General features: G+C 46.9%; 1 protein-coding gene across 1 annotated transcript in view; it reads left to right on the top strand.

Annotated features, from left to right (window-relative positions):
• Positions 1-27,333, top strand: part of LOC147894787 (Peptidase M1 family protein) — an 88,226-nt gene that overhangs the window by 21,405 nt on the left and 39,488 nt on the right. The window contains exons 9-11 of the mRNA XM_087384370.1: positions 2,605-2,712; positions 2,858-3,070; positions 3,182-3,243. Of these exons, the coding sequence (XP_087240496.1) occupies positions 2,605-2,712; positions 2,858-3,070; positions 3,182-3,243 (383 nt within the window). The remainder of the gene's footprint in view (positions 1-2,604; positions 2,713-2,857; positions 3,071-3,181; positions 3,244-27,333) is intronic.

Genomic DNA, 27,333 nt, shown 5'->3' with positions numbered 1-27,333 from the left:
GAGAGATGCCTAGCGGCCTTCATCCATACGGCAGTGAGGTATTGAGAGCACCTACTTAGAGTACAGAGACAAGGACGGGGGATGTAGGCAGACTCATCTCAGAGCATGATCACAGAGTTCTTTCAGCCAGATCACGTTCCACAGGTAGTCGACAAGGTGATCGAGAGCCAACGACATGACACACCTGACTGAGGGAGGATGCACATATCATGCTTGGAGACATCCCTTCCATGTTCAAGCTTGGGGCGCGCCCTACATGAGTGACCAGCCACAGCCAAGATGCCACGCCAGACCACAAACAGGTCGGAGGCGTGACCTATGTGACCTACATGAGTTACCATGGCCTTGTTAGATGCAGAGCCATAGCGAGGAGGCCATGTCGGACCACACATACAGATAGCTGCCAATGCCTTATCTCTAATCTTATACCACCACATCCCTCTATCCATTGGGCCCTTCATGACTCATTCCAGGGACTTCCAGTATCTCCTACACCGGACTAGACTTGACATTGGATTTGATATGACATGATGATGACGATGGTGATGATGATGATGATGATGATGATGATGGTGATGTTAGGACTATGTAGTACTGATGCTTTTATGACTGTGTAGCATTTAGCATCTAGCAAGGGTGATGATGCTCATTTTAGAAGCTCCTCCCTTTCATCTTGTTGAATCAGATTTCGTTTAGTCTCATGGACCCATCGGTCTTCCGAAGGCTATAACAAACTCTCTCTCTCTCTCTCTCTCTCTCTCTCTCTCTCTCTCTCTCTCTCTCCCCCCCCCCCCCTCCCCTCCCCCTTCCCAAGTCCCATTCCTTCAACTTTCCGTCCTTCTGCCCCTTCCTTTCTCTCCCTTCTGCTCATTCTATCCCCTTTCTCTCTGGCCCTATCCCCTTTTCTACTTGTAGGGACCATAATACCAATGAGCTTGCTTGGTGTTGGTGTCACCCTTTAGGGAGGCATAGCTATTCTTATGGAGACGTAGATATACATAGTCCCCTTCTTTGAGGACTAGGTATGTCCTGTGCTCCTCCTCTACTTATCCACTTAATTTTTTTGCCTGTTCTTTTTAGCAAATTTGGCAACCTCAACTATCAACCCACGATCAATATTTGTACTTGCAAACCCAATTTTCAGTAGGGTCTTAGTGTTGATAGAAAACTGTGGGTACTTCTAATGTTTCCTTTCAATCTGAGGGGTTGTTTGTACTCTTACCTGCAAACCCAATTTTCAGTAGAGCCTTAGTGTTGATAGAAAACTGTGGGTACTTCTAATGTTCCCTTTCAATCTGAGGGGTTGTTTGTACTCTAATCAGCCATCACTGCATCAAGAGAGATTGAATAAAGTTCTGATTGGTCATCCTAATACTGCTCCTCCTCAGCTGTCGGGACTCGGATAGCATCAATCTGTGTGCATGGAATGGCATAACAATTTGATGCTCAGTAGAAGCAACTGTAGACAATTGACACGGAGTACCAGCTAGGCTGAAAAGTAATTCTCTTGTCATCATCGATCCCACATGCGCCAAGAGCATACAATCCAATCCGTGTAGTACCACTTGGGTCAAAGGGAAAATAGGGAACACCTCCAGCTCCGCTATCAGGGTTTTGATCTGCATAGGGCTTTCTGTGCAAAATTAAAGCTTGAATACCCAAGTAAGTTCACCACAGAGCATTGCTGAAATAGTGCGCCTTTTTGTCTGGGAGAGTTGCGCCTTTCGAAGGTTGACTGTCTTTTCTCTGATTTCTCCTTGCTCCAGCAAGCATTGGCCTTCAAAACTCATCAGCAGCAGGCTCTAGGCATGGACCAGCTTGTGCTAGGAGGGCTCAGGCAATGGTTGAGCAGAAGAGCAGAATTGCGCGTTTTTTCGTCTCAGCTTGCTTGAATCAGCGCGGGTGGAATACACCATATCTAGGGAAATGCTTTGGGCCAGAGGAGCGTCCCATAGTGTAGAAACTCTAGCTGGAAGGGCTTGGCAAAAGTCGCAAGGAATTGGGAGAACAGAGCTAAGCAAATTCTGAGAAGGAAGGAGGAAGAAAGCTGAAAAAGAAGTGTTGGAGAAGATGATGAGGTGGCACTACCAAAATGAGTTCTACAAAGCCTACTAGCTTTGATACCAAATGTAGAGGAGTGTGGGGTAGAAGAGATGCATCATGGCACAAAGAGTGAGAGCACAAGTGAGGCAAAATCCATGTATTAGAATAAAGGAATGACCTCCATTTTATAGAAAGAGAGGATGGTGTAGGCACCTCCCCTATATCAGTGGCAATCAGCCCCTACATCAGTGGGACTAGCCTAAATCAAAGGAACCTCCCATGTGGGGGCCTTTGGCTTACATCATCACTTAGGTCACACACTAGACACATCATAGCACTAGATGTGCCTCTACAACACACACACACACATGTGACTCCCCTAGATGCACACATGCACCATAGAGCAATCCCTTGACCATAGTTATCCCAACAGTATCATTGCCAGTGGACTCTTTTTCAAATGAAGATCACTAGTGTTTGTATGCTCGTGATGCCTGTTTGTGGACACACTGATGCTTTCATTGCTAATATTTATTCATTTTTACGTGATATTCTGTTCAGGATCGGCCTGATGTCATGGCTAAATTCACCACTCGCATTGAGGCTGATAAGGAGTTATACCGGGTCCTTTTGTCTAATGGAAATCTTATTGCACAAGGGGATCTTCCTGTGAGTGATATGGCTTGGCTTATCAGGTTTTGTTGTGTAATGTCAATATTTCTCTACCACATAGACAACTCCTTTTGGATATTTCCTGCAAGTATTGGTCTGTTTTGATAAGTCTTCTCAGCAAGGTGTACTGGTTTTGCAACAGGAGGGTAGGCATTATGCGATTTGGGAGGATCCGTTCAAGAAACCGTGCTATTTATTTGCTCTGGTGGCTGGTCAGCTTGTAAGTCGAGATGATGTTTTCACCACATGCTCAGGACGTAATATTACACTACGCATTTGGACTCCAGAGCAGGATGTGCCACGGACTGCACATGCAATGTATTCTTTAAAAGCTGCAATGAAATGGGATGAAGAGGTAGGTTGCTGGTGAACAAACTTGCGCATCTTCCCCGCCTTCTTCTGTAAAAGGCAGTTCCAGCGTGTAGGTATGGAAAGAAGTCACATTATTATATTTGATATTGTGCAGGTTTTTGGACGCGAATACGATCTGGATCTTTTCAACATTGTCGCAGTTCCAGATTTCAACATGTATGATGCTGTGATGCTTTTCCCTTTCATATTTTGTGTATTCTTTTTGACATGATTTTAACATTTATGCTGCTATGATGTGCCCCTTTTAGGATACTTTTTAAAATGTTGTTCGAATTATACTGACTTGGGAGTTGCCTTCTTTGTCTCTCCATTGTTCCATGTAGTGGATTACATTTTCTTTGTAGTCATAAATGATCTGTAATATGACATAGGCTTGCTTCAAGGGAGCAAAAAGGTCTGGCAAGTGACCTTAGCTATGAATTCTTTTCCCTTGCTTCCATTGGGTTTGTGATGTTCCCTTCATTTGTCATTGTGTTTCAATTCATTCTTGCGATGAGTGTCTTAGAATCAAATACTCTATGGGACGCCAATCTTCAACAATAAGCACTGGGAATCTACTTCTGGATAATAAAGACAACTTACTTGGTGAAGTACTTGTTTTCTCTGAAGGAAAAATCATAATAACTGCGACTCTTCTTACTCATTTGACAACTTTGGAAGGCATGCTTTACAACAGTTAACAGGCATGATGATGCTTTTAGGTGAAGCATTTTCAGAAAATAGGACAGCCTGTGCTATATTAAACCCTGGAGAACATACTCGTATTCGATGTATGTAGTACTTGAAAGATGGTTGAAATGTTTGATTGCACATTAAATATCTTGTCCCCTAATGTCGGACCATTCCTATCAAGCCTAAAGGTGACGACTGCTTACCTTCTTTTGCACCTCATAATGTGTTGTGGGAATATTCTGTCTCTTATTTTTTTGCGCAAAAAGTAGTGCTAGTTATATTACTTGAAAGCGAGAGTACAAGAAGGCCTAAAGGCCAGCGGGCTGCAATCACAAAATGGATACAGCCCGAGGAGCCAAAATGCTAATTACAAGCCTCTCAGGGCATAATCATCGGAGAGTGGACAAACAGCCACGGTGGGGGGGCGTAATGCCACTGAAGACTCTGAGTAGAGTGCTGGAAGAACAACTCCCGGTGGTCCCAGTCATGAAGGAAGCGCCGTCTCTTTTCCTTCCCTGCCCGGGACTCCCCCTGAATCTGATCCCACTGACCCTTGAGCGTATGAACGATCGTGCTCCAAATGTCTGCTAGGGTTTGGGTAGCAGAAGAAGTCTGATCTCCTACGGTCTGCGCGCATCTGGAAGTCCAGATATGCCAGCCTGCAATGCTCCCTATGATCTCCCAAACTGGGTGCCGAGTCATCGCTCCTGCATCTGTCTCTGTCAGATGCCAAGGGAAGCTGTCCATGTATGCCCATGTGGCCTGCGTGATGAAGAAGACGGGATCCTGTCTAGAGAACTCATAAGCCAAGTGATGTCCCATCTCAGTGCTGCACCAGCAAACGGCTCCCCAAGTGATCGGTCCTAGCTCAGGTGCAGCCCTCGCTAAGATCCCCATGACTCCCTTCCAAATTGTCTGCGCATGCGAGCAGCTCCAAAGGCAGTGTTTCAGGGACGACTCGTCCCGAAAACACATTTGGCAGTGCCCCTCCTGCCCCATCTTCCTCAGCGAGCTGCCAACTGGTAGCCCCTTGTGTGCCACCATCCAAAGGAAGTAAGAGATCTTCCTTGGCTGCCAGCTAGCCCAAAGAGTCTTCCAGAAAGTGCGAAGAAAGACCAGAGATATCCCTTGGGCATATCAACTATGTGCCTGTGTTGGTAGCCCGCGCTGGAGAGCCCCAAGAGCACGCCTACCCGTACGCGCATTGTAAGAGAAGAAGGGGGTAGGGTTCTCTGAGGTCTCCAATGGTGGCCAACTCCACTCCCCTGGGTCCCACTCCACCTCTGTCAAGGAACGGCCCTCCCATATCTAGAGTCTCCAATCCTGGTTCTGCATAAACAGGGGGTCTATATGCCACGTCTTCCCTTGCAGCCCTACAATGCGAAGGCGCTGCCAGGGAAGCTGGGGGTCGATCACGGCCTCTCTGCTCTGTAGGCGGCTATCATCGACGACGGAGAAGAAGTGTATCGAGGAGTCCGAGAAAAGACCTTCAACCACCAAGGGAATGCCCCGTGGAGTGAACTGTCCTAGCCACCTCTCATCTTCCGGGAAGAGCTGTTCGGTGGCCATGGGAATCCTCCAACGTGCAGGAATGGTAGCATCAATCTCCGCTCGCCGAGCCTGGATCCCACGTGCCGTACCTACTGCTGCTGTCAGCTCGCATGGGCTCAACTGGCTGTAGACGTCCCTCCAAACCCGGAGCGAGCGTGCGGGCCCACGCGTCCAGAGCGCCCAAAGGGATATGGGATCTCTCTCCAAGCTGGCGACCTGTATCATCTGTCACTTGGCTGCTCCAGATCAGGGGCTGTCTGTCTATCTCCTCTTGGCAGCTAGGGGGAACCTGGGAGAGGCTGTGTTGCAACTTCCTCCAGACCGAGACGAGGCTACGGAGGAAGGGGGAATGGGGTTGAGTCAAAGGGGCAGAAGTGAAGATCCACCGGATAGATGGCTGCCAAACACCCCCTCTCTGGGGGGTACACGCGCTGAGACCATGCTATAGCAGTGGCAAGAAGGACCTGGTTGACCACAAGGGCCTTGCCTGCCAAGGATAGCTGAGCTGTGCTCCAGAAAGCAAGCTTCCGTCGTATGGAGGCTACGACCGGCAAGAACTGTTGAGCCAGCGTGATGTCCAAGCCTACCTGGAATCCCAGGTAACGTGTCGTCTGTCCTCTAGGGATCCAACGAAACCCCAGGAAAATACCCCACTGTGAGCTGGCTCCCGGATCCGTAAGAAAACCAACTGATTTATGCCAGTTGATTTTCGCCCCAGCCGCAAGGCAAAAAATCTCTAGGGACAGTCTCACTCGCTCCAGTGACTCGACATCATTCTGCACATATAGGGCTGTGTCCTCTGCATACTTGGAGTCCAGAAGTTTTGCACCATCTCGAATAGGGAGACGCATCCCGCGAAGACCAGTGGTACGGGCTCGAAGGGAGTGGGTCATGGCCTCCGCAAAAAATAGGAAGAGGTAGGGCGCTAGCAGACAGCCCTCACGCACGGAGCGCTCGAGTGTGAATCTCTCCCCCATCCTGCCGCTGATGATAACCTGACTGGAGGCCGACCTGTAGAGGCTAGCAATACCTCTGATCCACTTGTCCGGGAAACCGAACCGAGAGAGTGTACCTTCCAAGAAGGACCAGTCTACCTTGCCGTACGCCTTCTCAAAGTCGAGAAGGAGTATGGCAAGGTGCTGGCCACTGTGCTGATCAAGTCGTGTAGCAGGGGGCGGATGTGGCTACTGATCATCTTGGCGAGGATTTTGTAGGCGGTCGGGAGGAGGGTGATAGGGCGCCACTGTCTGATCTCCTGATGGTCTCCCCCTTTGGGGATGAGGCAAATCAAGCCTGTCGCAAGGCTCTCTGGCATCTGCCTGCTGGAGAAGATATGCTGGAAGGCTGCGAGCAAGGGCCGGTGGATCTGCTCCCAAAAGGTGGTGAAGAAAGCTCTGGAGAGGCCATCCTCACCTGGGCATTTCTGCCCATCAATAGTGCTCACCGCATCCTGCATCTCCGCCACGGTGAAAGGGGCGAGAAGGGAGTCACTCATGCTAGGCTGCACGAGCCGCGGTGTAGACCTCCACACCTCCTCCCTGCATAGGTGGCCACGAGGGTCTGGGGGCTCCTGCTGGAACAATGATCTGTAGAAATCTGTCGCCAAGTCCCGGACCTCGTCTGGATCTGTCCTGACACTACCATCCTGCGCCCTAAGAGAACGGAGCTGTTCCCCTGCTGACCTCTGTCCATGAGTTTTGAAGAACTCTTTGCACATCCTGTCGCCTTTCCTAGCCCAAAAGGACTTGGAAGCATGAAATGAGAACTCTGAGCGACGCTGGGTGATCTCCTCTAGCATGGCTCGAGCCCGAACCTGCTGCTGTCTGAGCTCCTCAGAGCCTGGAGAAGACTGTTGCATCCGCTGAATCGAAGCGAGATCTCGTCTGAGACCCCTCTCCTTCGCCCAACACTGCTGCCTGACCTAAATCGCCTCCTGCTGACAGATGAGGCTAGACTCAGCAAGTGCTTGAGCTACCTGTATTGCCATATCCCTGGTGGGGTCCCAATCCTGCTCCCACAGGTCCATTATCTTGCTGTGAATCGCTACTCTGGAGTAGATGGAGTTTGGGATCCGGGATGAGCGTGGAGGTGAGGAGTGAGAGGATGAGTCCAGGACTAGGATGACTTGGGCATGGTCTGAGAGTGTCATCCCTGGAACCACTCCTGACTCTCCTCCTCTGCCAAGCGCCTAATCGCTGACATAGAAACGGTCCAGCCGCTCCAAAAGTCTGCGTCCCTCCCTCCTGTAACCCCAAGAGAAGTCCAGACTCCCTGTCCATCTGCGAAAGGAAGGCTCCCTCCAGCTGTCCCGACCTCCCACTGCGAATAGGAAGGAGTCCCAATCTATCTGCTCTGCCTGAGCTATACCGAGGAACTCTGGGCCCGTCCCTGCTGATCCTCTAGGGTCTCAAGGTTGTTGAAGTCCCCTCCTACAATCCAAGAGTCCATCTCTGGTAACAAGTCTGTGAAGGATCTCCAAAAAGCGGCTCTCCGTCTGAGATCGGTCGGGGCATAGATATTGAGGATGGCGATACGGGATCCCTCAATATTCAAGCCCACCCAAAGCGCACGTCCTAGGATCAGAGTGCCAAAACCACACACATGCTGAACTAGAGAAGCGTCGATGGAGGTACAGACACCTCCGCTCCTCCCCTGCTCGCCAATCGAAGGTTCCCAGTAGGTGTGGGAGCGTCCTGTGAGGACCTTCCCACAAATACGGGTCTGAGAAGCCGAAAGCTTGTGTTCTTGCAGTAGGAGCACATCTACCCTTCCCACCAAGGCTGGCTGGAGCTCCTGTCTGAGCACCATCTTCCTGGGGCCGCGGGTTCCTGATGAGTGGAACTCGTTGACGTTCCAAGAGATAATGCGTATACTCATGAGGAGGGAAGGTGGGCCACAAACAGCTGTCTGCTTGCGGTCGAAGTCGAAGTGGTTGGAGGATGTCCAGTGTGCAGACGAAGGCGCTTCTGTGAGGGTTTCGAAGGAGAGGTCGGATCATCGGACCCATCCTCTAAAACCTTCAACAGCTGGGAGAGGCCCTTTGTCCCGTGGTGGTAGGCTCTCTGTAACCAGCTCGACGCCTCTGCCAGGGAAATACTGTAGAAGCCCGCTACCTTTGAGGTCCTCCACGGGCGGAGCCCTTCCGCGTAGGCCCACTCCAGAGGTGGCCGAATAATGACCAGGAGTCGGAAACGTTTGGCGTTGTGGCGCCATCGCAGACGAACGTCACCCTTCTTTCATGTTGCTGAAGAAGCTCCGCTACTCTGCTACCGATCCAGTCCTGCACCTGCTCCTGGGACTGATCTTGTATCGTCTCCCAAACATTTTCATTCGTCCATTGCTCATTCCCTTCACTGGAGATAGTGAAGGAATAGCTAGGACCATCGTGAGGGGCAAGGATGGACACCTTACCCTCCGCCCCCTTGTGGAGAAAGAAGATGCTGATGTCTAGGCATGCAGGGAAGGAGCCAATACCCGCTGCATCCAAATAATCCCAAGGTCCTGCTCGATAAAACTCCAATGGAAGAGCTCTAGGAGCAGCCCTTGGGCGTGGGGACGAGGATGAGGAGTCTGAACCCGAGAGAGGGGTGCTGGCCATCTGCGGGGAAGGGCCTCTCCCCTCCGCCGCGCCAGGAGGGATAGGCGCGGGTGAGGTCTGTGCTGGCTTCGGGGCTGCAGGTGGCTCTGGCGGAGGGGGGGTTCCCTCTGGATCATGCTCGAGGAAGAGAGTGGAGCGGAAACCACCGGTGCGGGGGGGGATCCTGGAGGGGGTGGGGGTCGGGGGATCGAGGAGGAGGGGGGAGGGGAAGGAGGGCGGGGTGAAGGATGAGGGGGATGCTGGCTGATCTTCTCCTTTCCCTTCTCCTTCCCCTTACCGGGCTGCTGATGAGTAGTGACCACAGGGGGGCGCTCCGTCTCGAACTCCGAGGAGATGCTCTGCGGATCGAGGACTGCCACTTTGACACGTGGCGCGCCTTGGGCTACTGCCGCATCAACGTAGGTGTCCTGCATAGGCCAGCCAAAGTGCGCCCCCAGGTCCTTGATGATCGGCCGAAGCTCGGTTGCGAGACCTGGGAAGATAAGGGTAACTGGATGGCAAGGAATGCGAAAGCGGGCATCGAAGTCCGCTACACTGAAACCCCTGTACCATGGGACCATGAGGATGATCTTCCCACCCACAGAAGTAGGGGATTGCCTGACCATATCGCTCGCAGCCTGTGCTGAGGAGAGCTTGAGCCAGAAGATGCCACGTCCCATGAGTGCAACCTCCTCGATGTGATTGTCCTCAAGGTAGAGGGTGGACTGCAACCTGTCCCTGATGTCTGCTCGTGAAGGGGAGTAGCCAATGACTCTCCCATAAACAGATGTCTGGGAGAAGTCCGTGGCGGCCTGCTTCACCAAGGAGACCTGGTGCTTTGTCAATGTTACGCGATAGGCTGATGGAGGGGGGGAGTCCGTCTGGGCCACCGGTTCTGAGCACGTGGCCACCATATCGCACTGACTAACTGCGAACGCTCCAAAGGCGGGGGGAGGAGAAGGAAACGGAAGAGGTGGGGATGGGGGGTTGAGGCGGGGGGAGGGAAGAGGGAGGGATGGAGAGGTATGAGGAAGCGGGGGGGGGGAGAGAGGTGGTGACGAAGGGGCGGGTGGCGGAGGAGGAAGGAGGAGAAAGAGAGGGGGGGGGGGCAGCGCAGCGCAAGGGGGGTGAGAGGAAGGGGGAAGGGGAGGTGTGGCAGCGCCGCACGAGAGGGGGTGGGGAGGAGAGGTGAGGAAGGGAGGGAAGGGGGGGGGCAGCGTAGCGCCGTAGCGGGGAGGGGCAGGAGGGGGCGGGGGGGTGGTAGCGCAACGTGAGGGGGGTGAGGCGGGTGGGGGAGCTGAGTGCGGAGAGGTGTGGCAGCGCCGCACGAGAGGGGGTGGGGAGGAGAGGTGAGGAAGGGAGGGAAGGGGGGGGGGCAGCGTAGCGCCGTAGCGGGGAGGGGCAGGAGGGGGCGGGGGGGTGGTAGCGCAACGTGAGGGGGGTGAGGCGGGTGGGGGAGCTGAGTGCGGAGAGGGGGGGGAGCGGAGAGGAGAGGGGAGGAGCGGAGCGGGGGGGAGCGACGGGCGGAGAGGGGAGGAGTGGAGCGGGGAAGCGGGGGCGAGCGGAGCGTGGAGGGGGGGGGAACGGAGCGATGGGCGGAGGGGGAGGAGAGGGGGGCGGAGGGCCGCGCGGGGGCGGCAGTGAGGAGGAGGTGGAGGGGAAGGCCGCGCAGCGCGAGGGGGGGTAGACGGGAGCGGAGGAGGGGAGGGAGTTCGCAGGAGCTCTTGTCTAAGTCCCCTACCCTTCAACAGTGGCATGAATTCTATGTCTCTTATGGACGTGACTTGTCAATTACCCAGCTTTAAGGACTGTAGCTAAACTAGCTTACAGCATGCTAGTTTAGGTCTAGTTGTAATGTAGAAATGGCAGCAAAGGAATGCGAAGGTACAGGACAGCATATAGGTTGCAGAAATTCATGAGCTGAACCATCAAAGTACCTGGACTTGTGTAGATTCCTAGGCTAGGAGAGAACATCCTAGTTCAGCCTAGAGCTAGTCAAGCTTAGCTGTAAATGAGTGATCGCAAGATTGCATTAAGAATGAATGGGTACATGGTACAGCAGGGCCCCCTTTTATAGGTGTAGGCCTGGCATCAATTACAAGTCCACTGATGGGATGGCCAGCCTATGATGCCACGTGACAACTTATGGCTCCCGTACTTAAAGAACTATCCATTTACAAGCCATTAAAAGGCCCACCATTCTAAAAACTTTGTTACAGTCACGGGGCCCAAAAGAAATTTGCCCTCAAATTTGCAATGGCTGTAACAAGGAATTACAATGATAGAAATGGAAAAGTAACTCATATCTGGTCAAACAGCAAGTTCAAATGACACAATCATCTCTGATACATGTTGGTCTGCAGCAACAATGATGGGAGTATAGAGAGCAAGTGTAGGATTGAGATTCCAGAAAATCATCCATCAGGCTGAGGCTCAAATCTGTCAAGAGATCAGCTGAGCAGATGTGGATACTGCTCTACTATTGATGATGGCTGCCAGGATGAGTCATCATCAGGTAAGCCCCTCCATTTAATGTAATATTCAGTATAAGATATGTTTCCGAGTATCCTCTCCCTGAATCTAATAACTCTTTCAAGTATGTACTGAATTTGACCTGCTCATCCATTGGAGGAAGCTCCTCCAAAACCTGTTCAGTTGGACCCAAATACTTCTTTAAAAGGGAAATGTGGAATGCATCATGTATCTTTGAGGAAGAGGGCAATTCAAGCCTATAAGCCACTTCAGCAATTTTCTGCAACACTTTGTAGGGTCCATAATTTTTGTGAGCCAATTAACATTTGTATTCTCCTTCAGTGATGCATCTTGACTTATGAAGTCTGAGAAAAACTTAATCCCCACCTTCAAATTCAAGCTCCCTCTTATGAGCATCGGCATAAGGTCTTCATACGTGCTTGGGATTTCATCATGTGGTCTTTGCACTGTTGAAGTAGGGCTGTCATATGAGCTACATCCTTAATGGCCTGCTGATTGGACATGGTTCCATCAAGAATAGTGGAAGGGACATGAATTTTCGACCCATACAGTGCCTCAAATGGGCTCATCCCTATGGAAGTATGCTTGGTACTGTTATAGCATAATTGAGCCAAATGAAACCATTTATCCCATGTGGTTTGAGTGTCGAAACAATAATGTCTGAGATATTCCTCAAGCCACATATTGACCGTTTCAGTTTGGACATCAGTTTGTGGATGGTCAGCCGTGCTTGGGGTGAGGAGAGTGCCCGTGGCTTTGAATAATTCTTGCCAAAATTGACCCATAAATTTAGTATCTCTGTCACTTCTATTTCTTGAGGCATGCCATGTAATTTGAATACACGCTCCACTGACCTGCCACCATAGAGGCTGAGTATTGTGTCTTTGTGGGTATAAAATGTACTGCCTTTGTAAGCCTATCCACAACCACAAAGATGCTATTCCACCCCTTTGCTGTCTCTGGTAATCCAGTTATAAAGTCCATAGAAATGTGGGTCCACTTGCCCTCAAAGGTTGAAGCAAGCCAGCTGTTCTGAGATTTAACTCCCTATTTTTCTGACAGGGTTTGCATGTTTGGACAAATTTATATACACCTCTCCATACACTCTACACACCTCTCCATACACTCTACGGCCCACCTGGGAGCGTGGGACTCCAGGCTCCAGGGCGACTATCGAGAGGCGTGCTCGTTTCTGCAAGGCTGGCCCGCAGGAGTTTTCTACATCTTCACTCCGCGAGGGATTCGAAGGGCTGCTTTTATTTCAGATTTTCAGGATTGTTTCTCAGATGCACTTCCTTAAGAATTACCTCCCAAGAGGCCCGAGGATCATCAAATTGATATAATTCGAGGAAGCTCACCGCCTAATATACCTCCCTATCATGTCAGTAAGGCACAACAGGAAGAGATAATGTCACAAGTGAAGGAACTCTTGGAAAAGGAATTAATACAGCCAAGTAATTCTCCTTACTGTTTTCCTGTGTTGCTTGTGCAAAAGAAGGATGGCAATTGGAGAATGTGTATTGATTATAGGGCTTTGAATAAAGTCACAATTAAGAACCGTTTTCCAATTCCACGCATTGATGATATATTGGATCGGTTGGAAGGTTTCTCAATGTTCAGTCATATTGACCTTAAAAGTGGATACCATCAGATAAGGATACGGCCTGAAGATGTCTACAAGACTGCCTTCCGCACTTCATTTGGCTTATATGAGTTCCTTGTGATGCCTTTTGGTTTGACTAATGCACCCGCCACTTTCAATAGTCCTCCCTAGACTTGCTGTAGATGAGTATATTATAAAAAAACACCTCTATAAATTTGTAGAGGTAAGGTTGCAAGATTTTGTAACTTGTTTATAAGGGCTTGGAAAGTGGCTGGGGCATTAGTGAGGTCAAATTCCATCACCTTGAACTGATACAATCCCCTTTCAGTTCTAAAAGCTGTCTCGGGTTCCTTCTCTGATGATAACCCAACCTAATGTCTATCTTGGTTAAGTATTGGGCTCCCTTCAATTCATCCAAGAGATCATCAACCCTAGTAATAGAAGATCTATTCTTAATGGTCATTTTGTTGAGGTCCGTGTAGTCGAAACACATCCTGTAAGATCCAGCTTTCTCTATCCAGCAACTCCTTCACCTGCCTCCTTCTCTCCACTCTTGACAACTTGTTATCGGGTGTAGGAAGCGATGGAAGCTCAAAAATGGAAGCAAGAAAAAGAAAACGAGATGCTGTAATAGATTGCTGCTAAATTGAAGTGTGGAGGCTTAAGGGAGAGCCAACATAACAAAACCCTAGGACTAAATGCCCTAATTGGACTAAGTGTCCTAATTGACCTAGATGGTACATAAACTAACTGTACTAATAGTCCTAACTGACTATAACTAGGCCTACAAGGCACATACCAAGGTATAAGTGGCATCTATGGATAGCCCATGAGATGGCCTACAACCCCCCTCCATGGTATGGGCTGAAGTATCCTGGACATGGGCCAGGATACCTAAATATCTAGTGTCATGGTTGCACATGTTCGTTCCGTAGGGATATAGCAACCTATGATTGTACAGAGTACAACAGATCAAGTTACAAAAGGTACTAAGTTTAAAGCTTGCCGAAAAGCTCAAACGTAGGTCGAGGTAGAGCCTTCATAAAAAGATCTGCCAAGTTGTCTTTAGTGGGAACATAAGACAACTCAATATCACCTGTTGATAATCGCTCTCTAACATAGTGATAGTGAACCTCAATGTGCTTTGTGCGAGCATGGAAAACTGGATTCCGTGCAACAGCCAAGCACTCTGACTATCAGTGAAGATGACGATAGAGGCAGTCTGACATACACAAAGATCTGCAAGTAGCTTCCGAAGCCGAACACACTCCACTATAGCTGTAAAAGTTGCTCTGTACTCAGCTTCACAGCTAGAAGTAGCAATTGTACTCTGCTTCTTGCTGAACCAAGAAACACATGAAGTACCAAGCATAAAACAATTGCCACTATGTGACACACGAGTGTTAGAACAACCAGCCCAATCTTTATCAGTGGATTTATGCATGACAAGTGAAGTATCAGCCCCATAAAGAAGGCCTAAATGCTGAGTGCCTTTGAGATATCTGAAAACACGCTTCACGGCATGCCAATGGTGCATAGATGGACTATGCATATATCTGCTCAACTGTGAGACATCATATTGTAGGTCAAGTCTCGTATGGCATAGCTAAATCAAACAACCAACTGCCTGTTGATAAAGAGTGACGTCACATGTACCGCTGCCATCCCCAGAAGAGAAGTGAAAACCAGTCTGTAATGGTGTGGATACTGGCTTGCAATCCTCAAACTGAAAGCGCTGCAAAAGCTGTCCAATGTACTTGGATCGTGACATCAAAATGCCCCCCTCATTGCTAGCAAATTGGATGCTCAGATAGTAGAGCAGAAGACCAAGATTAGACATAGCAAATGTTTGCTGCAAATAAATTTTAAAATCTGCAATTTGCTGAGCATGTGTCCCAGTCACAAGCATGTCATCTGCATAAAGGACTAAAATCAGTGAATCTGTCCTACGCTTGTGGCTGTAAAGGGTAGCCTTTGTAGGGCTGTTCTTAAAGCCAAGTGTGAGCAAATGAGTATGAATTCTCGAATACCAAGCCCGAGGTGCTTGCTTCAATCCATAGAGGGCCTTTTTCAAGCGGCATACCTTGCTTTTAGAACCTTCAACCTCAAAGCCAGGAGGTTGGGAAACATAGACCTCTTCTTGCAAATGCCCATGAAGGAAAGCTGTCTTAATATGAAGCTAATGTATGTGCCAATGAAAGTGGGCAGCAAAGACAATAACAATGTGAATAGTAGTGATCCTGGAAGTGGGAGCAAAAGTCTCCTCAAAAGTCAATGCCATGCTACTGAGCGTAGCCCTTAGCAACGCATCAAGTTTGCCATCTTAAGAAAAGTCTCTACAGCTTAAAGCATGCACCCATAAGTTGGTATAGCAGAATTGACAAGTATTTTGCTAATATGCCAAAAAAACAGCAAACTCCTTCGACATGTATTCACCCCCTTGTTTGTATTAAGGTGAGTAATGTGCAGCCCACCCTCATTCTCAGCCAAGGCAATAAAGTGCTTGAAGCATGAAGAAACTTCAGATTTGGATTTCAATGCGAAAATCCAAGTGTACCTGGTGAAGTCATCAATAAAAGTGACAAAATAGTAAAACCTACCAAGAGCTGCAACCCTCGTGGTTCCACAAACATCACTATGAACTACATAAAGCTTGAGTGAAGCACCAACTCTCCCATCCTTGGGAAATGCACCACGGTGCATCTTACCAAGCAAGCATGGTTCACAAACATGTTTTGTAGGCATATGCATTTTTGGAAGATCCACAACCATATCCTCCTTTTGTAACTTCACGAGGGCTCCAAAATTGAGGTGTCCAAATCTCTCATGCCGCAAATGAGTATCTGCCATGGTAGAATTAAGAGCCAAGGTAGGTGCATCGGCAAGTGCAGCATCATCATCCAAACATATGTCATAAGCATCAAGTCTATAAAGACCTCTAGACAATGTGCTAGTCAAAACCATGGTAAAGGCATGTGTAGCATCATACACTGCACAGCTAACACCATAAAAAGGAACCTGAAAGCCACATGTAGCAATGGCTGAAATAGAAATGAGGTTCTTGCGAATGCCTGGAACATAAAGCAGATGCTCTAGAGTAACAATATCACCAGAGACAGAAGTAAGAGCAACTTGCCCAATACCTTTCATGGTATATGATGCAATATTGGCACATGTGACAATGCTTGTAAGCTCCAATGAGCTGAATAACTTCCTGCAGGAAGTGATGTGCTTGCTAGCACCACTCTCAAAGAACGAGGCATCACGAACATCTGAAGCTGCCATACAACCATCATGAACATCAGGATTATACTAACATGTAACCAAGAAAGCCCAATGCTGGTCTTGTGTGAAATTAGCGGACTCATGTCGATCTTCTGCACTAGAAGAACCAGATACTGCAAGACCAGACTCTTTCTTTTTCTTTTCAGATGCTATGCGCTTTCTGCATTCAGAAATATCATGCCCAAGTTTCCTGCAATTATTACATCTCTTCTTCTTTTTGTTATCCCCTAAAGAAGAGGCACCATGTGAATGATCAGCATGGGAATGAGAGGGTTTTTCAGTTGAAACCTTGCCTTTATCTTTGTGTTTATGATGGGCAGCAAATGCTTGATCACTAGCCATAGAAGCATAGCGATTTACACGACTTTGCTCCTCTTGAAGAAGAAGAGCAACCAGTTGGTCAAATGAGAAATGATTGGCATCCCCCTTGCAACCAACCTCAATGTAGTAGCAAAGCCTTGATATGAATCAGGCAACCCATCAAGGGTATTAGATACAAGCTAAGAACCAGGCATAATCTCATCAATGTTGGCCAACTATTCTTTCAAATCCTTCACATTAGTGAGATAGGCATCCATGTTACCACCCTCATCAAGCTTCAAATCTTTCAATTGCTTGCAGAGATAGGCAACCCTCGCCTCATTCTGCACCTGATACAAAGATGCAAGCTGATCCCATGCTTGCTTAGCTGTCTTGCAAGACCGGATATGGGGGATAATAACCCGTTTCACTGAAAGAGCAATCAAGGCATGTGCTTTGGCATCACGACCATCCCATTGAATTTGCTCCTGTGAAGGAGGCAAAGCACATGGAGCAGGAGGTGTATGTGTCCTAGTAGTAGCATTAGAACCATCACCCATCACCTGAAGAAGCAGAGGTTGTAGGTGTAGCACCAGAAGAATGCACCAACTGGCAAAGCAAATGAGAGAAAGGCAACCTCTCATAATCAAGTAACAAAATTCTGCCCAAGCTTCAAAGTTTATGCCTGCAAGAGACTCTGCTGTCCCAAGGTGTACCTGTTGCAAGAAAAATCCCCAAAGGCAACATGAGGCCTTTCCAAAATGCAAATGAGACAGAAATTGGAAAGAGCCAATGCAACCCAATGATGTAGCCCGGAAGGACATCAATGTATTGCTCTGAATGCAAGCAAAAGAGGGCGGGAAATTAGAATTACAGCAAAAGAAAGTGCTCCTGCAAGGAGAAAAGCATTTAGAAATGGAGAGAAAGAGATCCAATGGAGGGGAAGTTGCAGCCCATCATCCTAAGGTTATCAAAGATGGAATTTGCCTGAAGTGATGTTGTTTTTCTATGTTATTTTTTCCAATGGAATGGACTTGGATGCCTATGTGTGAATGCAGTCGTATCTAACAACTGTCATCATCACGGGGTTAGTATTTGTTGTCTGGGGGCCTACCAGCCTCAAAGATCCAAACTCAAGGATAGCAAGGGTGAATTTCCATTGAATCATAAGAGTCCTAAAAGTTTGCTATTTTTAGGACGGAAGTGGTGGATTAATCTATGACTACTTTGCAAAGACAGATTAGGCCATAGATTGTGATAGTCATAGGAAAAGCATGGTTTTAAGTTAGACCATGCCTCTCAGTACTTTGAGGTCTTAAGGAATCAAAAGGAATTTATGACACATTAGGACCTACGAAAAGACTTATGATAGGTCAATAAAACGGTTTCCTATGAAATAGATGCCATAGGACCCTTCAAGCACTTTAATGCTTGGTGGAAAACCACCCTAAATCAGCGTTTGAAGACACAGCTGCTCCTACAGCTGTTCAAGCATTCAGGGACATGTGGGGATACCAACAGCAACTGACTTTTGCAATTGGGGCAACTTATGTACAAATTTAATAAACTTGGGCAAATTTAGAAGAAAAAAGGGGTAATTTTTTGAAGCTAGCCTTTTGCTGCTGCAATTTCAAAGAATTTTGGAGATGCTAACGATTGCAAGCAGGCAAAATTTTCACTTTTTTGCACCTCTGCATTGGTGATCTAGACACATAAATCGGTCTTACATTAGGGCTGTGTTGTTGAATTTTGAGAGGGGTGTTAGTTTCAGGAATCCTTTGTATACTGTCCAATGTCGTGTCTCTCTCTCTCTCTCTCTCTCTCTCTCTCTCTCTCTCACACAGAGTATTTGCTCTAAGAATAAAACAGGGTTGTGAGTGTAAAGTCATTGCAGCTGAAACTTGCCTTGCCTCAGGCTCTCAATTTTGGTGTTTTGACTAGTGTTACCTCATAAGGCTTGTCCATGACATGATCAATTACAAATTGTGTTGTAATTCTTTGGAACCTTCTGGTCCCCTCTGAGTGATTGGAGGGGAGGGAGGGGGAGGGGATGGAGAGGGATGTGCAGAGGGAGTATTGCAAAATGGAAATTAGCAATACCCACAAATTCAAAAGAAACAAAGAAATGTAGGAAGATAGATGATGTGGTGCAACAGGTCCCCATCTAGAGTATTAATAATCCTAATTGAAAAGCAAGGAGCCAGACATCCCTTGACCACAATTAGAGGGATTCTTAACATCACTCCATGAGGTCTAAATAATGGCCCATGACCATTATCAACCATTCGATATTATTTTCTATGAGTATTATCCTGACCATCCTCATCCTCTGGACTCTAGCCGTCAATTGTGTTAATAACAATCAATTGAAGAGTCATCATACCAATTAATCCCAACACAGTTGCACTTGATATACAAACATCAAAACACACAGCCATCAAATACGTCTAGTTGCAATAATAGCAATCTCACTAGAGACATTAGTATTAACATGGAACCACCGACAACACCAGCCATCGAACTTGGCGAAGTTCTTTTTTTCCACAAGCAGCATAGGAGAACCAAAAGGGCCACCACTAGGTCTGATGTGACCTTTGTCGAGTAGTTTTGTCACTTGTCTTTGGATTTTCTCGTGTTGTGTGAAAGAAACCTGATAAGAAGGCTTCGACGGTGGAGTATTCTCTGGAAGAAGCTCGATTGCATGATCCACTGGTCATTGAGGTGGTAACTGCTTTGGCAAATTTTTTGGAAAAATGTTCAGATAAGGCTGAAAAATGGTTGGCTAAGGTACTCAGGAGGATCCTTTTTTGGTGTTTCCACCACCGCAATAACCAACATAATTGCGGTTTGAACTTATTGTTTGCGAACCCACTTCTTAACTTGTAAAGCAAAAGGCAACGGCGGGTGTTGAAGGGGCATCCTTAGAACGAGTTATCCCATGTTGGTGACACGACCCTGTAGGATCTACCCTATCGCTAACCTGAGATTTGCGCCAAAATGCCCCATAATCAGGTTCTAACACGAACTAGAAGGTCCACAAGCAACTTGATCCTCCTGTCCACCCTTGAGCACGTGGGCTACAGCTCGACTCATCCATAGATCCGCATCTAATCCTACCATCTAGGCCGGTCTAGAAGACGCGACCTATGATCTGCCATGTAGATGGCCAAAGCTCCGGCCAAGGTTCAAGCTCGACCTTCAGTTGAGGAGCGCTCAACTAAACTGAACGGCAATAGCACTGGCCCCCATGCAATGAAGAGCCCTTACGCCATGAAGATGCCTTTCAGAATGATTGTTGGATGAAGGCCATGCAAGTTGAGCTTGCTATCTACCTCAGGTATACCATGCACATGACATACTCCCCTTCCTCTAAGAACTCACTCCTGAGCTCACCAAAAAGCCCAAAAACTCTCTTTGAAGGTGAGTCAATGCCAATAACTAAGCTCTGACTATCAGTTTGAGTGTGGTATCCCTTCCATGAGACTCTAATCAAAGAGAAGCTACGCCAAAGGCTCAATCTTTGATAACTTATTTCTGAAAAGCAAATCTCACAATCTAAACAAGGTTACGGACCCTTGAGTCTTCTTCTCGAGAAGTGAAGTAACTCTTGAATCCACAAAGTTAGTTTCTTGGACATATCTGCACATGGACATGGGGAAAACCTATGTATCTAGACGATAAGGATTCTGTGAACCTTATTTGTTGAATGCCTTGGTATTCACGGAAAAAGATTCCTCATGAATCTCTTGGTATTTGCATAGAAAATCAACCCTTTTTTAGTTCCAAATCTTGGGTTGAAATTTAGGACCTACTTCAGAAGCTCAAAGTGTCTATGTATCCAAGTATCTTGATCCCAAAAAGGCATCAGTCTATCAAATGTCATTCGTGTTTAATACGGAACACTATGATAGAATAATCAGCAAAAATGGCAGCACCTTAAGTTCTGTATTCATGAGGGAAGTAACTATTGTCACAATGAGTATCTTAGAGGCAAAGTCTTGACCAAAGATATGGCCTCTTGATTCATCCTCCTATAATTCAGTCAAGTGTATCTAGTTAACTACTATAGGAATAACATCCTATGTAATGTAGAGATTATAGAAACAACCCATCCATGATCTTTCAAGATAAGATCCACTATTGGCTATCCTGTATGAACTTGTCCACCATAAAACCGCTCCTTTCATAGGACTATGACCTAGGATCTATCAATCGTGGAACACATGTCCCAATCAAGGACCTGACTTACAATCATCAAAGTAGATGATAGAATCTCTGATTCTTGGTCTGGAACTATGGAGCTCCTTGCTTGGACCCAATATAAATCCAATTCACAAAGGAGTAACAACAATACATGGCTTTTGTCAGGGCAAATAGTCAATCCTTATGATCTTTCTCCAATTCTATTCTCGTTGCTTGTGCTTCACTGAGATATGTCGATTCTCGAAGGGAGGATTCTTTGATTTAGCTACTCACTTCTTGTACACTGAGGTCAGAGTTATCCAAGATTCTCGAGCCTGTTAGGGAGAGAGCTTGAACCTGTGTGTTCTTTCACAGTCCTATTTGCAGGGGTATTGTGACACAAAGGGAAGCCTGATCACATCAAGAAAAGGATTGGGAATAGATTACCTAGTCGAAGCGGGATTAGCTACCCTGATTCACTCTTATTGTCCACCAGGGAGGTTATCTACAGTGTATCGTAGTGGTATAAGACACAAAGATACGTTTCATATAGGCTTCCTTGACCAAAAGGTAACTCTATCAGAAATCATAACTCACAAGCGCATCAATAGTCAATGAGGTCAAATTCCAAATAAGGGATAGAACAATAACCCTAGCCGCTAGGATTCGAAAGTCAATAGGGATATTTAATTGTCTATGTTAATGCCGCTTTCACAAAAAGGTATATCTCAATCTCTCAGGCATGAAGGTACCATACATCCAAAAAAGCTTCAAAGATATATGGACAATCACATTGGATATAATTTGAAAAGAATTTGTCAAATTATAAATCTCAATTGAGGTACAATGCCGAAACCACAATAACAATAACAAAGACAATTTATGAAGCAATTCATATTCTTAATTGGGCAGTTTTAAAACCAACAGATGGTTCAATTTATGAGTTAAAGCAAAACTTGGTGGAATACCAAAAAGAAATTGGAGGATCCAAAAGCATTCAATGTTTTTTGATAACTCGGTACTTATACAAAGAATCTAGAACATGCTGTCGACATTGAAGACAAAACGAGCCTTCTGCAATATACTTATGGTAATGTGGGTTGTTATAGTAGAGAAGACCTTCCTAAATCTCATCGTTGAGGGAATCCATCTCCCAGAACAGCACTTCAGGATGACTAGGTATAAGAGTTGAAGTTATCTCGTCCTCCATCTCGATTAAGGAATGATTGAGTCATGGGGTAGCACAGCTGTTCTGACTCTCCATCTGGAAAGAGAGTGGGTAGAGAGAATTCTGCAAGGAGACAAGGTAGAGAAAAAGGTGGCTGATGTGCTGCACAAAGGCAGCTGTAGAGAGAAATATAGGGAGCAAGAGAAGGCTGCGTAGAGGATTCTGTAGGGTATAGCTGTTGCCAAACGAAACTGCTGCAACTTCAAATGGAAAAGGGAGTAATGCGCTGCTGTGGGAAGGGAAGTCCAGCCTGTAAGTCACCCCCTATGAATTGCAATTCAATGCAGGGGTTTAATCGGGGTTAAACTTGCTGCAACAACAGAGTGGGCTGTTGCGTAGATTAACACAAAGGAGGGGTGTGGATTTTATAGGCATTGGCCCAACCTTTTTTCCCAAAAAGTGGACCTAAAAGCATGGTCTCTGGAAGATTTTACTGTTCTCCAAAAAACACAAAAGCAACCCTTGCTTTTCAAAAACACCAAAGCAACCCTTGCTTTTCAAGTGTTGCTTTTTCAAAAACACAAAAGTACCCTTGCTTTTCAGGAGTCTTCAGCCTTCGCGTAGCCAGAAAACAGTCATCATTCAAGGGACAGCTTCAATCATCTGCTTCCCTCTCCTAGATGCGCTACCACAAGCCTTTCCTTGCAACTTCTACCTAGGCCAGTATATACGCAGCTACTGAACAGGCCATGAGCAGCCAGTCACACTTGATTTGACGATGATTTTTCTTACTTCCTATAGGCGTTCTACAACAGATATTGCGCAACTATGGCATGTTCAAATACCAGTTCAAGCAGCCATCTGCGATGAAGAGCTCTACAGCAGCCAATCAATCTTACCCTGCTAACGTGTGTGTACAATCCTCTAGCAGAGACCTGTGAACTAATGCAGGGAACTTCAAACCTCTGTTTTCGACAATCAGCCCATGATTTCCTACTTTATTCCAGCACAATCAAACCTTTCTCCTTCGGGTTTTCACACCCTCGCAAGGTTCCTTGCACAAAGGCTATTTCGAACAGTCCCCAGCATAATACTGCAGCTATTCGCACAGATTCCAATCTCACAACACCCCAACAACATACCGGAAAACACTTTGTTGCCTGACACGACCCCATAGGATCTCTAACCTGCGATCTGCGCCAAACTCGCTCAGAATCTGGTGCTAACATCAACCAGAAGCTCTGCAAGCAATCTTGATCCTCCCGTTCATCCCGGAGCACATGGGCTACAGCTTGACTCATCCATAGATCCGCAACTAACCCATTGCTATAAGTCGCATACGCTATCAATTGCCCCCCTCTACATATAGCAAGCTCTATATTTAGCATGCTCTATATATAGCAGTGTGAGGAAGTTACGAGAACAACCATTGTCAATGAGGATAGTGACCGCTGTACCATTAATCGATCCTTGGGCGCAAGGTACTTGAGTGGCCAAGGAAGGTTCGAAATTGGTTGCAAGGCTCATATGAATGGTGTTCAGCCCTCGGACATCTTTGCCTTTCTTGTCTTGTGCCGGAGTAGCATCTTTAGATTGGGAAGTGCTAGGTAAATATTCGAATTTTGCTTGGGTCTCTTTGGATAGCTAGTTCAAATGGTTGAGAGTCCTTTTGTGTTAATTCATTATTCTTGCTTGTGGCTGCACCTTTATGTTGCTGATGGCGGTCGTTGCTTTGTGAAGGGGTAAAGGCACGATCCTTGGAGTGGTGCTTTTGTTGAAAGCCAGCATAGGAATTGTGGGATGTGTTGGGATCTTGAGACTGTCGAGGACCTTGATTACCTAATTGTTAAGGTATCCAGAGGGCGAGAACCTTTGGCTGATGTAGAGTTCTGAGATATATTAGAGCTGTGCTTTCTTGTATTTTGGAAATCTGTTTTACACTTTTTGTAAACAATAGCGCCAAAACTGGTGGAAATGTTTGCTTTTAGGACATCAAAGCATAATGAGGGATTAAGGCCTAAGATGAAGGCGTGAAGCTGATCGTCAAGCCATCTATCTCGCACCAATGTGATCAACTGGGAGATGTAGGTTGACAAGGAGCCAATTTATTCCAATGGTCTAAGTTTTGATCGTGCTTGGAAGTCCACATTGGCATGTATGAAATGCTTACGGAGCACTTTGGTAAAATGTTCCCGCTTTTCCCATCCTTTAAGTGTCTTTGCCACCAAGGGAATGCATTATCCTTTAGGAGGGAGGCAACCAGTGCAATTTTCTTGCCTTCAGTGTGGTCAACAGTGTCAAAATACATGCACATTTTGGCGAGCCTTGTTCGACGATTTTGTTGACCAGCGTAGGCTTCTAGTTATTAATGTCAAGTCTTTTTGGTTTAGAAGCCTGAATTAAACGGTAGAGGGCATCAAGTTCAACGTATCGTCAGGGTGTGAGCTGCTCTGCGAATCTTGGAGTTGCTGGATTTTCTGGACCAGGTCGGAAATGGTGTCCTGAAGTTGAGAAATCTCTAGTTGAAGTAGTGCTTGACCATGTTAGGAGATTTGTTTGGATTCAGCTCGCTAACTGTCAGAGAGGCTGCACGCGAGGGGTTCGACATGTCCGAGTTCCTGTTAAGAGAGCACGAAGGTACTATGCTCTAGTTTGTACCATCTTTGGAGGAAGGTCTGGGCTGCTCCTTGAAATTGCTCATGTTGGATGGGGCAGGGGATGCAGGATGGAACCACTTGTGGAAGTTTGGCAGAGGGGGTCTTGAAGGAGGTAACACAGATGATGCATTGTGTAGGTGTTACTGCTCTCAAATGGTAGGGGTAGACTGCAGAGTCCACGGATCCGGAAGAGGGTGCTGAGCTGTTGTTCAAAGAGGGGGTGCATTGTGACAGTGGACTCAACAATTAAGTGCACCTGTACATTAGTAGAACCCTTCGGTAGGCATTTTCTCGTATGCTGTGGCCCCATTGTGAGCCCTAGTCTTGGGACGAGTCAGGAACGAGCTATGTATGTCAGTCTTTGAGTCCTAGGGTCAGTCAAAGTCCTCTAGTACCCATTGGCGAACAAGTCTAGGCAGTTAGAATTCAACCCATTTAGTTAGGGGATGAGTTTGTGATAGGTTAGATAAAAAGGTCAGCCAACAGGCTGACTTTTGAATTCCTTCCAGCAGCCCATTTGAGGGGCAGCTGGGTCGCCCTTTGGTCTGCATTAAATGCTGATCAGGTCGGGTCATTTTACCTGCTACTCGGTTGACCTGACCAACAGGTTGGTCAACATAGACTGCCAGTTGGGCAGTTAGTTTTGACCCTAAAAGAGGAGCCGCTTGGCTCCTTCTTTGGCACTCAGTTTGCCAGCCCACTGTTCCAGCCCCTTGGAGCGCCCATACAGGTCCAAAGACAGTAGCGAATCCCCTCCTTCCAGATCGCGATTCTTGCCATCCTCTACGTGCAGCAACAGCAGGGTGTTTGGACAGCATATGGTTGAGGTTTGAGCAGTCTGTTTTAAGCAGTTCATTTCAGTTTCTAGTTTCAGCACTGCCATCTCTCAGTCAACTCTCAATTTTCAGCCCCACTCACATGGGAGTGGGCCTTGGGTCAACTGACGTCATTTGACGTCCAGAGGAGTCCCACATGCACTGAGAATCGCCATTGGACAAATGCGGGTTTCATCCCAACACCAAAAGGAAAAACTCATACAAGCCTCAATGGGCTAGAGCAAAGGGTGTGCTAAGACCCTTGCTGAGTACTATGCTGAAATAAAGAGCTCAATAGCTCAAGCAAAATTAAGTACAAAACATATGCTATCTGAAATAGGCTGAGAGCTGGAGATGGAACTTAGAAACCAAAACCCGGCATTGTGGTGGCTTGTCTATGAGCGATGAAAATGTCTCGGATCTACGTCTGTCGGGCTGTCTCATGCTGTGGTGGTGGAGGGGGACGTGGTCTCGATCTCTAAACCCGCTGAGCTATGTTCAGAGTGACCCCTAGTCTTGGGAGAGTGTTTTTCATTGCATGTCAGCTCTCCAAGGGAGGGGACCCGCAGTGGGTACATGGACCTAATCTTTTGTCGACTCTATCTCTAAACCTTTATCTCTCTTTGATGTCTCTTTGGTGCATAACTAAAGATGGCTTGCTAAAAGGTTGAAGAAGTTCTTGCTGCGATTACAGAATCCTTAATCATTGCATGCTAACCCGAGGAGGTTCGCTTTTGGTAGAGATTGATCTAACAAATTCTAGCTCCTAGGATGATGTCGCCTTATCTCTTTAGAGTTCTAGAGGATTAGAGTGCTCGAGAGATGGGGAAGAGCCGGTCCATTGATCCTTGACCTTGCAGAGATGAGTTCTCTCAGCGGTGCTTTAGATTTGGGAAGACCAGCTGCTCCACCAAATTTAGTGGGACCCCATGGAGTGGTTTTGTTCGTCTAGGGTGGGGAGCTTAGATAGGACAAAGGAAGTGGAGTTCTTTCCATACACCACTCAGATCAACAGACTACTCCAATTGGAGTCCTTAGCGTGAAGTTCATCCAGAGAGCTCCACTAGGTATTGTCATTCTTGACAGGGGATCTGGAGACGATAGCACATTGCTTCTAGAGCTGTGTAGAGGATTTGGCTGGGCTCTCTTAGGATCTTGGCTAGGGTGGAGAAGAGGATCCATTGGGGGATGGTGGCGTGGCTGTTAGAGGGGAGGCTTAGCTCCTACGTTTAGATGACCTGATGGGGTTAACTCATTGACAATAAGCAGGTCATGACATTTAAAGCCTTCCCTCCGATTTCGATGATGTCGGTAGCCCTCGATGGAAGACACCATTTTGGAGATGATTTGTAGCGACACTGCGAGGGGCATTTGCATAGCCGAATGCAGCCTGGTTATGGGGATCAATGGACCCTGCCTGTGGTTACCCTCATCAAAATGTGGCACGATATCATGTATACTCAAAGATGCTAGGGTTTCTGCAAGCAATTTTTATATTCTCACGGATCAAAGTACCATTGGTTGTATACCCCTCCCCTTGGCAGTTGGGGTGCTCTTGGCAATGAGTGAGAGACTCTGAGAGGTGGGCTGCAGGAAAGCAAGCGTCGTGTTAATTTCAGCGCCTCAAGGATTGCTGAATTCATATTTTCTTGAAGCTTCTAATAGATGGTTTCTTTTCCCACAAAAATGAATGGATAAATTTCAATGGGGCAATGTTGAAAAATTCCAAAATTTTAAAAAATTTGAAAAATAATAAGTTTTTATGATCTTTTCTCAGACTTATCTTTACAAGAATAGTCTCATAGTTAAGGTTCTCCATGAATTTTTTAGATATCATTTATCAAATAACAAAAAAATGATTTTTTGTTTAGAGAGATGGCAAGTCTTCAACAAGCACAGATGAGAGCGCATGTGTGGGCAGCTTTAGATACTATCATAGGATA

This window comes from Dipteris shenzhenensis, chromosome 14, assembly GCF_047967505.1.
Source record: "Dipteris shenzhenensis isolate YYH24624 ecotype China chromosome 14, Dip_SZ_1.0, whole genome shotgun sequence".
NCBI classification, from domain to species: domain Eukaryota; kingdom Viridiplantae; phylum Streptophyta; class Polypodiopsida; order Gleicheniales; family Dipteridaceae; genus Dipteris; species Dipteris shenzhenensis.
This window is presented reverse-complemented; position numbering and strand designations above follow the sequence as displayed.